This window comes from Pelodiscus sinensis, chromosome 1, assembly GCF_052426305.1.
Source record: "Pelodiscus sinensis isolate ZL-2025 chromosome 1, ASM5242630v1, whole genome shotgun sequence".
NCBI lineage: Eukaryota > Metazoa > Chordata > Testudines > Trionychidae > Pelodiscus > Pelodiscus sinensis.
The window spans coordinates 343333724-343348662 of NC_143052.1; the positions used below are offsets into that span (position 1 = coordinate 343333724).

Consider the following 14939-nt stretch of genomic DNA (forward strand, 5'->3'; position numbering starts at 1 on the left):
TCAGTCTTCTGCCACAACACTACTGCACAATCCACACACTGCAAATCTGTGTCCTGTGCCCATCATACTCACAACCCCCCTGCCCTGAGCCCCTCATACACCGCAACCTGAACTCCTGCTCCCTCACATCCACAAGCCCGTGGTTTGCTCAGCACCCCACCCTTCACCTAACCCCAACACTCTCCATCCTGGAGGCCCCTCCCTGAGATAGCAGCCCCTTCACCACCTCCTGCACCCAAATTCCCTCCCAAAGCTTGCACCTACCTTTCATCCCTTCCCACACCCAAATCCCTCATTCCAAACGTAGGATTTCCCAACTCGTGAAGAAAATGCATCATCATCCTTCACATTAAATTCGTTTTGTTTCTGCTATTTCTTATGTTAAATTACATTTTTGTTAAATTTTTGTGCCAAGAAAAACTATTTGTGCTTATTTTTAATTTTAAATATTTTTATACCAAGTTTTTGTGTTTATTTTAAATTTTAAATGATTCATTGAATTTTTTGTTAAAAGAGGGGTTGGATGATGGTAAAAAAAGAGGTAGGGTGGCGTGATGGTTTCTCAAAAATCAAAAAGGGAGCGTGATGCCAAAAAGTTTGGGAACCACTGTTTTAAACCAAAGATCACTTTTTAAATGTCAGGGCAAGCCAAGATCTACCCCATCCCTTCCCAGAGACCCCACCCCTTCCTTGAGGCCCCGCCCCCTCCATCACTTGCTGTCCCCAGCCCTTACTCACTCTCATTGGGTTGAGACAGGAGGCACAGGCTCTGGGATGGGAATGAGGGATTTGGGTGAGGGAAGGGGTGAAAGGTGCAAGCTTTGGGAGGGAATCTGGATGCAGGAGCTGTTGGAGAAGGGGATGCTGGGTCAGGGAGGAGGCTCCAAGCTGGAGAGTGCTGGGGTGCTGAACAAGCCGCAGGCTTGTGGATGTGGGAGTGCAGGAGTTTGGATTGAGGTGCAAGCAGGGCTCAAGGCAGGGGGATTGGGTGTATGATGGGCTCGGAGTTGCAGTGTATGGGGTGTGCAGGAGTGTTATGATGCTGCAGTGAGATGGGGGCTTGGCCCCAATTGGGGGCTTTTTCACCTGGCTTCATTTTTATATAAAATATGTCAAACACAAAAGGTTTCAAGGTTGTCTTTATGGGAAGGGCGGGGATCCTTTTTTGGGTCATGGGCTATTGACCCACAATAAAATCAGCTGGGGATCACACTAGTGAGATGCAAAAAAACAACCTCTCCAAAAAAAACCAACACTCACTGATGTGGCCTCAACTGAGACACCTCACTCCACTGGCACTCCAGCCCCATGGAGGCAAGGGGGAGGGTATATAGGACTGAGATTCAAGACTTCGCGCCAGATTAACTCTTCCAGGGTAAGTGGATTTTATGCCCCCTTCCCCCCCCCCCCCCGTCTCTGGGGTGGGGTAAAAAATGAGGGATCCAGTGTGTGGGACAGAGCTGCCAGTGAGTGGATAGGGGTGCGGGTGAAGAATCTGGGTGGGAAGTGGGGGCAAAAGCAAACTGAGGGTATGTGTCTGGCCAGGAGAGAGGGGGCAATAGCAGGATGCTGGTGGGTGGCTGGTCAGGGGGAAGGTGGGAAAGGGAAAGAAGGGAAGATAAAAAAGAACACACACTGCTGTGAGGAGGGGAGGAGCAGCACATGCACGCTTCCTGAGAAGCTGGCTCGTGATTGACTGGTTTGTGACCACTGGTGTAGAGTATTGTGTGTGTATGTTACCCTCCACTTGTTCCTCACAAAGTGAGGTAAAACTGGAATTAGCTCCAATTCTGGGACAAGACTGTTCTCCTCTACAGCGTACCAAAAGACTCAGTTCTCATTCCAAGGCTCTTTTCTATATATCTTCTGCCTCTTGGTCCTTTTATCTCTGCCTTCAATTGCATATAATCCTTCCTGTGCCTCAGCTTAATAAATTTGCGATTTCTGTCTCAAAATAACCACAAAATTTGTCTCAAAATTATTTTAGTTAAGTATCTCAGAAGAACCACCCTCATCCTGACACACAAGATGGGTGAGAACTTTTATTGGACCAACTTCTGTTGGTGAGAGTGTGACATTACATGCAAGCCATAAATATTACAAAAATCTTTAACCTGGGGTGGGGAATCTAAGGACCAGGGCCTGGATACAGCCCCCAGCTTGCCTGGATTTGTCCTGCAATGCTCAGCTCCCTGCCCCTGCACTGGGGAGCCTGCGCTGGCACTCCAGGCCCCCTGCCGCCTCACTGTGGGACTGTAGCATAAAATCTACTCGCCTGTGCCCCCCCAGGGCAATGTAGGGAGTGTCTTTCTTCTTCTCAGTCAGGGGCCATGTCAGAGAGGGTTTGTTTTGGGTTTTGTTGCTTCTCACTTGTATGTGGCCCCCCAACTGATTTTCTGTTGGGTTGTGGCCCCCCAACCTATAAGCCACTAACAGCTCCTCCTCTCCCCAGCTACTTCTTCCCTTCCCATGATTGGAAGGGTGTGAATGGGCACTTGATCTTGGTCCATTAATTATTCATGCTAAAACAGGTCACTAAGAAGGTTTTCCAGACCTGAAGAAGAGCTCTGTATAAGCTTGAAAGCGTGTATCTCTCACCAATAGAAGTTGGTCTAATAAACCTACTCTATCTCGTGTCTAAAATATCCTGGGACCGACAGTTACAATAACACTGAATGCTCTTCTCTTTGGCAAACAACTTCAGACATAACTCATCTCCTTTCTCAATTCAGATCCTCCATTTGTCTTCACTGTCCAGAACCTTGATGTTGTCCTTAACTCAGAACTATATTCCCTGCTCCCACATTCCCCCATTTGTAAATCTTCCTATTATTATTTCTTCAAAATAACCCACGTAACAATTGTCCCAATCCCACCTCTACTGATATTTGGCTTTTAACCTCCTCCAACCTTGACTGCTGCAACTTATATTTGTATAGCTGCATCAAATTTCAGCTCTCCAGTCTTCAGGAGGTAAAATTTTCGCTGCCCTCCCCCCCCCCCCACAGAAGAGTGAGAACATCATTGTTAGCTTTAAACCACTTTCCATTGCTTTGAGTATACAACTAACAATTAACTTATTTTTTAAATAATTTGATTTGCTGTAGCTGAACTTGCTTCTTAAACATGTAATACTAACTTCCTCTGTCCATTCATACAACACTGGTGAAAAACTCTTCTCCCCCAAAATTCATCTTCACTGTATTTCCTCTGTCTGCTACTATCACTATAATTTCTCATCATCTAAAAATGTAACTTTCCTCTCTTGCTTTACTCAATTCTTATTCTTCTATATGTAATCATTATGTAATTCCATATGCAATGAAAGTATTTCAGGATACAATCAGTAAGATGATGTTATACAAAATAAAATGTTATTCTATTACAATAGCATTTAAAAATATTTATGTGACTAGAGCATGACAATTTGTTTTTAAAACAGCTGATAAAAATTATCATACCATAAACAGGAATAAACTCGTGTTACTCAAGTTTTTCCTACCTGACCTCCCAAAATTGTAAATTGCATTCCTAATCACACTAAGTAGTTTGATTGTCCGACAATATGAAAAGCCTCCTTTTGCCATTTTTTTAAATCGGTGACCATAAAAGTTAACTTATAGCAATATACCTCACCTAGTTAAAAATGACGGCACAGGACCACAGATGTTCCTGAATCAGAGAGCCCTGGTAGCCTAGGTGCAAGAAGGCAATCCAGGAGCTGGGCCGGGCTGATGCAGTAGGATGGGGCAAGGGCTGGTAACAGCCCCCAGTAGTGGGCTGGAGCTGGCAGCAGCCCCCAGAAGCCTGTGGCACTGGGATCAGGTCCGGGACAGCCGCTATCAGCGTAGGAATGAGCCAGTAACAGCCCATGGTAGTGCGGGGTCAGAGCCTAAAGGCTGCTGCAGGGCAGGAGCCCAAGCCCTCAGCAACCCATGGCAGCAGGACCAGGGCTGGGGCTGGCGGCTGCCCCTAGCAGCCTTGGGCAGCACACGGCAGCATAGAGCTGCAGCCCGCGGAAGCTGGGCCAGAGCCTTTGGGATGTCTTGGAGCTGGGACCGGAGCCCAAGCCCTTAGCAGCCCCCCAGCAGCCTGCAGCGCAGGGACCAGAGCTGGGGCTGGGGCCAAAGCCAGCCCCCAGCAGCAGCACTGGACAGCCCCTGGTAGTCTGCAGCAGCGGGGTTGGGGTCAGACCCATGGCAGCATGGGGCTGGAGCCTGCAGGAGGTCGTGGGCAACCCGGTAGGCATTCCAGCGAGGGCAGTGGGGCCAGAAACTCAGCAAGCAGCCCAGCTGAGGCTGGAGGTAGCGGGAAACCCCCAGAGCTGGCAGTGCTGAAGGCTGGTGGGCTGTGGGGATGTGGCAGGGAACCTTCCTTCGTCCGGGAAATTCTATGGTTCAGGACCAGTCAAGTCCTGAGAGTGACGGACAACGGAGGTCCAACCTCATTTCTTCACAATGTATTCATTAATCTGGAGATCTCATAACCCCCTATAACCTTTTCAACAGTATGTTAGAGGAACACAAAAGACAGAGAAATACTAGAAAGATTACTTAAGTTATTTCCTATTTAAATATACACACAGAGTTGTACAGTCAGTGCAAGTGAACATATGGTGAGCTGCTACAAAGAGCCCAAAACCTGAGGACAGATTTATGATTAATGTTTTCCCGATACTAGTTCTTTCACATGTAATGAAGTAGTTTAAATTTCAGGGTTTTTACCATCTATGAAAGTTGAGAAAAGAGAAGCAGAAATTCCTACCTTTTTGATCAGGTGGAAAAAATACAGCGAATTTAATAAACCATATCACTAGGAGGATTTTATTTCATTTTTTTATTGCTCACCTAATTTCGTAAACCTTGCATTAAATTGATGTCATGATTAAAATGAAATGAAATCTAAGAGAAATTCCAAATCTCAATTTATAATTCCCTGATCATTTGATGCTAGAAGTCTGGATTTTCAGACACAAATTAAATTAATGTAATAAATGTGCCACCAAAGAACCAAAAAACATGCCGGAATAACTTCTCTCTTACCTCAGCTTTGCGGATGCTCTCTCTGGCTTCATCTATTTTCTGTTCCAGTTCTGCTCGGCTTTGTTCAGATACAACAGGTCCATGGCATTCTAACTCCTCAAGTGCCTACCAAAAACAAGAGAAAGATGCCTTACATTTGATACAGTCATGCACACTGTGACACTATTTATGACTACACATGGAATTAATCAGATTCAGATGTTAGGGTGATGAGTTGTGCTACATTGCAGGATAAAAACTCTGCAGACTGATGCAACCTCATTTAAAAAGCTCAAACTTTACGGGCAAACTTATATCATAGGAAAACTGGTTTTTGAAAAAGATCCAAAATCCAAAAGTATCATGATGTTACAACTATGGTCAGTTCAGGTGACACTTCACTCTCATTTTCTCATTCAATCTTTACATTTCAAGCCCATCCTATCAAAATCCATGTACTTTGCAGTGATTATTTAAAGAGTTGAGACATGGTAGGATTGGGTTATATATTTTGTGTTATTATGGCGCATCTGGTCTGAGCAACTGCAACACCACAACATGCTTTTGGGTGAGAGGCTTGAGAGAAAGCTAGTAAAAATAAAACAACAGTTCTCTAAGGAAACAAAGGATAGGAATAAATGGTCAGTTTTCAGAATGGAGAGTGATGTCCCCAACGGGTCTGTACTGGGGCCAATCATATTCAATATATTCATGAATGATGATCTGGAGAATAATGAGGTGGCAAAATGTGCAGATAATACAAAACTACTCTCAAGATAGTACCCCCTCATCTTGAATACTGTGTGCAGATGTGGTTGCCATATCTCAGAAAAAGATATACTGGAATTGGAAAGGGGCAATAAAAATGATTGAGGTATGGAAAGGCTGTCATATGAGGAGAGATTAGTAAGATTGAGAAGAGATTACTACCCCCTCTTGGAAGAGAGGGGCAGGAATGTGATAGAGGTCTTTAAAATCATGACTGGAGTGGAAAAAGTAAATAAGAACTAGGGTTCACTAAATGAAATTAATAGGTAGCTGGTTGGAAACAAACAAAAGGAAGTATTTCTTCACATAGCCAACCTGTGGAACTCCTTGCCAGAGGATTTTGTAAAGACAAAGACTAAATAAAACTAGATACGTTCATGGAGGATGGGTATATTAATGGCTATTAGCCAGGATAGGCAGAGTTACTGTCCCTAGCCTCTGCCAGAAGCTGGGAATAGGTAACAAGGAATGGATCACTCGATTTCCTGATTTGTTCATTCCCTCTAGGGCACCTGGCATTGGCCAGTGATGGAAGATAGAATACTGGACTTGCTGGACCTTTGGTCTGACTCTGTATGGCCGATCTTATGTTCTGTTATGTAAGTAAATTAACAAGATAATTCTCTGATTCTAGAAAACATTTAAATATTTGCTTAATTTTAAGCATGTGATTAAACTCCAATGACTTCAGCATATGCTTAAGTGCAGACATGAACAGAGGTGCCAAGTGGAAAAATAATCTCAAAAATTGGCAAATCATTGCTGCTGGTAGACACACTAAGACAGGATATTAGGTGTTCATCTCTCTGGTGCACTTAAACATTAAATTCAAATTATTAAAAGCCATGTAATAGATCTTAATTTAGCATCTGTTTATCTTGATTGCACTTTTTTCATGTCATCAATTTTTTTATTTTCAACCTACCCGTTGATTGTGGATGATGTTTTTGTGCTCACGTGCCACACGGGTGGCCCATTTTCGGGCTTCCTTGTTTAGGCTGTGCTCCTCTGTTGTCCCAGTTTCAGATTCTAGTTGGCGACTCTGAAAACAAATCAGAAAGTGAGTAATTAGCTAAGGATTTTAAGGCTGTCTTCATGTATAATTTTGTTACGTACGGAACCTGACAATTTTATTTAATTAATATTTATCAATTTCTTGTAAAATCCTTGCCTGGGCCCTTGTTTGTAAGAAGTAAGAATTTCAACAAAGAGGGAAAAATGCTGCTTTTTGTAAGCTGTCATATCATCATGTTGTGGAAAACCGACTATAAAAGCAAACTGAAATTCAAAAGAATTTGTAATTTACTATTTTCAAGGCAAGACATCTTTACCATGGAGACAATGCCAGATACAGATTTTTTTTTTTTAAATGAAATACATTCCTGAAGTAGAAAACTGGTGTTATTTAAAACAAGACAGAGATTAAGAAACTGAGTAAGAATAAATGCTCCCAAAGTAAACTGCTATCCTTAGTTTCCCAGATAAATATGCATTTTTAGGCAGTATTTCAAAATAGGCATTTCATACAATGTGCGGCATCATTTAGGCTTCCTCCCCCCCAATGGCATTTAAAAACTACATATTGTTTTTAAAAATACGAATTGGAAAATCAAATTACAATTTAATATGTATTTTAAAGATTTATCAAAATACTATAAACACATTTTTATCTGGGACCAAAAGGTTTTCTCTCCCCATGTATTTCACATGCCAAGTGTCAGACTAAGGATTCTATATCTGAGATATTTGTTGATGATCCTGTATTGCCATTATGCCAACTCATAATTTTTTCCAGTAAATGAGAAAGTGAAACTCTTCCTTCCCTTCAAAGAGTGCCAGATAAAATGAAATCAGAAGTAAGAAAATCTGAAAGTTTCCTATTGAATCAATCCTGTTCAATCTAGGCATAGCAGGCAAGTTGTTCAATATCATGATTCTAGGTTGTATCAACAGGTGTGTTGTAAGCAAAAATCGTGAAGTCATTCTGCTGCTCTACTCTGCACTAGTTAGGCCTCAGCTGGAGTACTGTGTCCAGTTCTGGGCGCCACATTTCAAGAAAGATGTGGAGAAATTGGAAAGGGTACAGAGAAGAGTGACAAGAATGATTAAAGGTCTAGAGAACATGACCTATGAAACCAGGCTTCATGAACTGGGCTTGTTTAGTTTGGAAAAAAGAAGATTAAGGGGGGAACATGATAGCGGTTTTCAAATATCTAAAAGGGTGTCAAGGAGGAAGGAGAAAATTTGTTCCTCTTGGTTTCTGAGGACAGGACAAGGAGTAATGGGCTTAAAGTGCAGCAGGGGAGGTTTAGATTAGACATTAGGAAAAAATTCCTAACTGTCAGGGTGGTCAAATATTGGAATAAATTGCCAAGGGAGGTGGTGGAATCTCCCTCTCTGGAGATATTTAAGAACAGGTTAGATAGACATCTGTCAGGGATGGTGTAGACGGAGCTTGGTCCTGCCTTGAGGGCGGGGGGCTGGACTCGATGACCTCTCGAGGTCCCTTCCAGTCCTATGATTCTATCTTTTCCCCATTTTTAAATGTTCTGTATTACTGTCATAGCAGATCACCCAATGGATTAAAATATCTTACTATACATTTTAGAAATGTGCATCTATCTGTCAAGTCCATTTGCTCCTTCTAAACAAAAAGAGCTAGGACCACCAAATTTGATACACAGCTTTCTCTTCTCATAATTTAAAGCAAGGTAATGGTTTTGCTGTGCCAAGACAATGGAATGTGGCTGAAATTTGATTGTTTCAAATTAAAAGGAAAAGGTCTGGTAGGAGGGAGTTATACTATAGAATGACCACGGGGGGCAGCCAGGAGTCAGAACGGGGACCTTGACAGCTATAATCCCATTGAGCCAGCAGGCAGCAGGGGTGGAGAAAGGGACAACTATCTACTATATATTTCAGAAAGTTTGTCTGTTTGTGTTTGTCTGTTCACCCAGCTGTGTCTGCCATAGATAAGTGCTCCTCATCTGGTCCCACCCTGTTGCACCAAGAGGGGGCTGGGTTAGTCATCTCTCCCTGGAGCAGCCTGCATACTGAACCCCTCATCCTCAGCCCTACCCCAGAACAACGATTTAAATGCAAACCAAAGAAAACAAAACAATAAAACTTATTTAAATTAAGCAACACCAGGTAAATCTTCTAATAAATCAATACATTTAGGAAAAAAAGGACTACATTTTACCACCTAGTCAGTCCGCATCCTTTCCAGAAAGTATATTTTTTCCTTCACTATTTATCCAGTTTGAGGAAAATTTGATCTTGCTATACTGCAGAGATCATTCCTTTCTGATCCAATCTCAATTCTCCCTCAACCTCCAAAAATAGGAAGAAACATGCTTAGGTCATCTTGGCCATCCCCACAATGCACACCCAACTGTGCCACAGCCACAATGCAATCTCTATTGCTTTCCTATTTCCAATGGATCTCACTACCAAAATGTTTTTCTTCATCAGTCTAATAGTTTTAATGCCAAGCCATAGCTCATTCTATGCCTTGTACATAGGAAAACCCTCTTCATTAGTATAACTTGTTGTAGCCAGACAGACTAACCCCATATCATCCATCTTATTTGCCTCTCTGAAGCACAGGGCAGAGAAGGAGCAATAATATCAGCATAGTCTATGCTGGCTCATCTGATCCTGAGGAGCTGAAAAAAAAACAGATATGTGGATAGAGAGCAGTTAAGTCAATAAGCTGGCCTCGAGGCTGCGGCTGGCACCTATGTTGATTCGAACACACACACAGTCACTGGGAGAGGAATTTCCCACTGAGAAAACAATGTCCCGTACTTCCAATTTAATCATCTCAATTCTCTCTTACAAGTGTAAATTAAGTTCACAACTCCCTTGTAAGAACTGGTCTCACAGCAGACAGACCAGCATCAATTGGCATTACAGACAAGAAAGAGAAATACGTGACCCCATGAGTATAAAAGATGGGCCCAGCACACACTCACTTTGAGTGTCATTCTACCCTCTACCTGCTGGTCGGGTTAGGTGTTTGACCTCCCAAGGTTCTATACCACCTCGTATTTTCGTCTTTCCTAGGAATTGAGGGACCGGCCCTGGCCTGACATGCTGGAGTCAAGAGGCACAGAAGGGGGTAAAAATTGTACCTGGATGTGGTCCTCTGTCTTAAGTGTACACATAGAAAGAGTAAGCTGTTACTTGGTACCATTATTTCTATTTTCCTATCTTTATCTTCTTTGTAACCATTTTTAAGATCTATATTTTGCTAGTAGTTAAGAAATAGAGCAATAGCCATTGCAACCATATGATTTATAAGCTTCCTCAATAAACCTGTAACTGTTTAAGTTTTAACCTGACTCCTTCAGTTGCTGTAACAGAACCAAGCACAATTTAAAAGAACTTCAGCCGGTCTTAAGGGACAGATATAGGGAGCCCTGACCGTCGGCTGACACTTGTACATGATTTAGTCTTGTACACCTTTACACAAAGACTAGACTAGCCTATCTATACATCTTTATTCACTTCCTGCTTACATACAGGAAGATAGATGTTGCCTCAAAGGCCATGTGAAAGTATGTTTTATCAGTTGATTTCAATAAAAAGGATATATAGTACACAAGAAGGAAGGAGTGTCAGACTTAAGGTGTTTTTCTACCTAGTTTAAACCACAAGCATGAAAAAGCTAGCAAATAAGAATTTGAAAGTAGATGGGGAGTATGGGAAAATCAGAGAAAATCAGAACAGAGTCAAGGAATGAGCTTAATTCTCCTGGGGAATAGATGAGAAATTGAAATTGATGTAAAATCGGATATGATGAGTGTGTGGATTTAACAGGATGAGTGTCATGAATTGCATGACAGGGAAGGAAGAAGAATTTAGTGGCAACATTGAGATGAAAAGGAAAGGATTTTTTGCTTTTAAGATTATAAGGCCTTCAAATCCGTTTAACTGATCAGAATTGACATTCATACAGTCAGTGCTTTTTTTTGTAAGAAAATAGGTGCCGGTACTCTGGGGCAAACTTGTTGAACAAAAAAAACCCCACACCACAAATAAACTGGGGGCCAAAAGGCAGTTGCGGCCCCTTTAAGAGCCTAAGCACCACACTGGGAGCTGGAAAAAAAAAACCATTGTGCATTCCGAGCAGGCTTCCACCAGGAGCCGAGCCGCCCAAGGAAAACAGGTGCTGGTACGCACGGGAGAATCCTTTTCTGTGGGGTGGGAAAATAGGTGATGATACGCCGTTCCGGGCAATACCGTAACAAAAAAAGCACTGCATATAGTGTCATATGCCCTGTGAAACAACAATTACTATTACTCATTTAAAGAGCACTAAATGTAATTTGGCACTCCTAAGTGGGTCGTTAGTAGCGGGGACTGAACTCTGGACCTCTCAAGTCTAAAAGCATGAGCCAGCTAGAGTCAATAATTCTTTTAAGGCAAAGTTGGGGCAAAATCAAAACATTTATATGGTTCAGCCACTAGAAGGGGACAGAGAGTCGCACTGTGTTACAGAACAATAAAAGCAACTGTATTTAGAGAACCTCACTTTGAAGGACAAGGAGGATGAAGAGGATGATTCACTTAAGACTGAGCTTAACAACCTGTGTGGTAGAAGGCTAGAGCTGTCTACAACAAGAAAAGAGAAGAGAAGTAAGATTTTTCCCCCTGGTCTAATATCATTTAATTACCTTCTGCATGTATTTTTAATTTCTGTTGGTACCTCTGAATGATTTCTGTCTGTATTCACACACATCCCAATTTTTTATTCATCTGAAAATATGCTCTTAGATAATGTCTTTATCATCTACTGAAAACAGATTATTACCTATCTGACATGCATCTACTCTTGCCACTTACAAACCATTATAAGAGTGATACCACCTAATTTTTCCATATTTTCTTCCATTAAACCTTTCTTGTTATAACTTTCCTTTCACAGATCTGAGTTCAGAGCTAGTGAGGCATCACCAAGAATGCTGTCTGACTTTGCCTTCCTCATTACTCAGAGAAATCATATCTGTAACAAATTATCAATGGTCTCACTGACTGGCTCCCTCTAGTCCTGGTTCTCTTGGGGTACATCTACACAGCGGCGTTATTTTGGAATAAATGACGTTATTTCGAAACAACTAAGAATGTGTCTACATTGCAAGCCATTATTTTGAAATAATGGCAAGCTAGAGGACTTCTTACTCCAACTGCCGTAACTCTCATTTTATGAGTAAGGGAAGTTGAAGGAAGAGTGTTCTTCCTTCTACTTCCTGCTATGTAGACAGCACCAAAAGCTGAATTAAGCTATTTCGACTTAAGCTACACAATTGACATAGCTGAAGTTACATAGCTTAATTTGACTTTAGCCTTGCTGTGTAGACATACCCTTGTATATTTACCTTAGATCAAATATATCCTCACCATTGCAACCGCTTCATAACATTTTGCATTATCCTAACTGTGTTTTTATTTTTCATTGCAATATTTGAATAGAAAAATAGAAAAGCAAATTTAGATGCTGTCTTGTATGGGTATGGACCATTACTGGACTGCGGTGGCTAAATTAATTGGTTATTCAGTATTGTTTCCAAAGAGCCTTCATCTTGACTTGAAGAGCTGAAAAATACTAACATCAAAATAGTTAATTAAAATCTAGCACTATTCAGTGCTGAGTTTCTAATCTGCTGCGGGGAGAGGGGGAAAAGGGGAGCTGTGTTCTCCCCTGGCTATGCCAGGCCCAACTCTCACACCACTCCTTCCCTCAAGGCTCTATCCCCACCCACTTCTTACCAAGAGGTGCCCCTCAACCTCTTCCCCACCCAGTTCCCCCTCTCCTCCAAATACACTGCGAGCTTGCTCTTGTCCCCCTCTTCTCCTCACAGTGCCTCCTGATGCTGTGAAACATCTGATATGTGCTAGGTGGTAGGTTCTGAATGGCAGGGCCTGCTGGTGGGCAGGATGCACAAGGGGGCGCTTCTGGTAGGGGGGTATGTCTACACTGCCACCCTAGTTCGAACTAGGGTGGCTAATGTAGGCATTCAAAGTTGCAAATGAAGCCCGGGATTTAAATATCCCGGGCTTCATTTGCATCTTGCCGGGCGCCGCCATTTTTAAATCCCTGTTAGTGCGGACCCCATGCCCGCGGCTACACGCGGCACGGAGTAGGTAGTTCGAATTAGGCTCTCTAGGCACTATAATACAAATAAATAGTGAATGGTGCTTAATTTTAAACATAGGCGCAATCCCAGTGATTTCCAATTACTCATCTGTACCAAGCAAAGAACGTATTTCAGTGGTCAAAAATGGCTCTCCATTTGTTAGAAGGTATCTGACTTGATTTAACCTCTTTTGAAAAGAGGAAACTGAACTGCTTCTGCTGGCCTGACAGTGAAGAGGAGGTTACTCACCTATGCAGTAACTGACATTCTTTGAGATGACTGTCCCTGTGGGCGCTCCACTCAGGTCAAGGTGCGTCCCAGAGCCTTTGATCAGAGCTTTTCTCAGCAGTACTCCTCCCCTCTGGGCCATGCACATGCTTTGCCTGCCTGACGAGCTGTCAGAGTATAAATAGCACATGCATGGTCCAGGCTCCTCAGTTCCTTGTTTACAGTGGACAACTGTCATATCCGAAGTAGAGGGGAGGAAGGGAGAGGATTGAGCACCCACAGGGACACTCATTTCAAAGTTTTCTCCTCTTCTCCTTTGAGAGATGTCCCTGTGAGTGCTCCACTCAGGTGACTGTAAGCAGTGTCCCTTAAGACGGTAGGGGCTTCGGATCAGGCTGGAAGGCTGTGGACAAAACAGCTCCGCCCATTCTGGTGTCAGCTGTAGTGTCCTATAACAGGGTATAATGTGCAAATGTGAAATTTGATGCCCATGTGGCTGCCTTGCATATGTTGACAAGGGGAACATTGCTTAGGAAGGCAGTAGACGTGGAGATGGAACATGTAGAACCATGGTCACCACCCTGTCGAGCGCAATTGACTGGTCAATCCTGGGGGCTTAACCAGTTGATCGCAAGGCTTTCGGGGGGGTCCCCCCTCGCAGTCCCCAACCCTCAAGATGAATGTTGGACTGACGCTACCTCCAGGGACAACGGAAGTATCGAGGGCTTCCTGTGGGGCAGGCAGGAGGGGGAATTCTGCAGCTGCGCAACAGGTCATGTAAGTGTGCGGGCTACTCTTCTGCCCCCCCCCCCCCCCAACAGCTGGCATGGTACCTAAAATGCCGGTCTGTTGAGTGCTGGGGACTTTCTTCCTCTACTGCCTTCCTGTGCGTGGGGGAAGAGGCTGCGCCAGCTCCAACTACTCAGGCAACGTGTGCTGCCATGGGGAGCAGAGGAGCAAGGTGCACGCTGCCTGAGCAGTTGGAGCTGACGTGATCTGGGACTCCCTTTGCCCCCGCTCCTCCCCCCCACGCAGGAAGGCAGCAGGCATGTGACGGACCAGTGTTTCAGGTACCGCGTCGCTGTTTGAGGGACAGGGGAGCAGCCTGCGCACTTCCTGGGCTTTGGCATGCAGCTGCAGGATCCCCAGGTACCCGTCCCTGTCCCCTCCCCCTGCCCAGACCCCCACAAGTGCCCTGTTCTCTGCCCCAGTACCCAACAGCACCCTGTCCCCTTCCTCAGCACCCGCTGACACCATGCCCCCACCAGCACAGCTGGGGCCACGTTAGTGAGGCTTGAGGAGTTTGGAGGGGTTGTGTTTTTGTATCTCACTTGTGTGGCCTCGACTGACTTTTCAGTGGGTCAGTCATCTCTGACTAAAAACAGGTTCCCCACCCCTCTCAAAGACAATGCTGAAGCCTTTTGTGTTTGACATAATATTTTATTTAAAAATGAAGCCTCGCCAACAAGCCCCCAGTTGGGGCCAAGCCCTCATCTGGTCACAGCATCATAACACTCCTGCATCCCCCCAGATCCCAAACCTGAGCCTATCAGACACTGGAATCCCCTGTCCTGAGCCTCTCACATCCCCAAACTCCCGCACCCCCTCAGTCTTCTGCCATAACACTCTTGCACCATTCACACACTGCAAATCTGTGTCCTGAGCCCATCATACTCCCGACCTCCCTGCCATGAGCCCCTCACACACCTCAACCCAAAGTCCTGCACCCTCACATCCACAAGCCTGTGGCTTGCCCAGCACCCCAATCCTACACCTGAGT

General features: G+C 43.9%; 1 protein-coding gene across 5 annotated transcripts in view; it reads right to left on the reverse strand.

Moving 5' to 3' along the window:
- FCHSD2 (FCH and double SH3 domains 2) overlaps positions 1 to 14939 on the reverse strand; it is a 264319-nt gene that overhangs the window by 30312 nt on the left and 219068 nt on the right. For all 5 annotated transcript variants that reach the window (XM_075919548.2, XM_075919550.2, XM_075919549.2 and 2 more), the window contains 2 exons: positions 6715 to 6831; positions 5043 to 5147 (listed from right to left, as the gene is read on the reverse strand). In XM_075919548.2, the coding sequence (XP_075775663.1) occupies positions 5043 to 5147; positions 6715 to 6831 (222 nt within the window). The remainder of the gene's footprint in view (positions 1 to 5042; positions 5148 to 6714; positions 6832 to 14939) is intronic.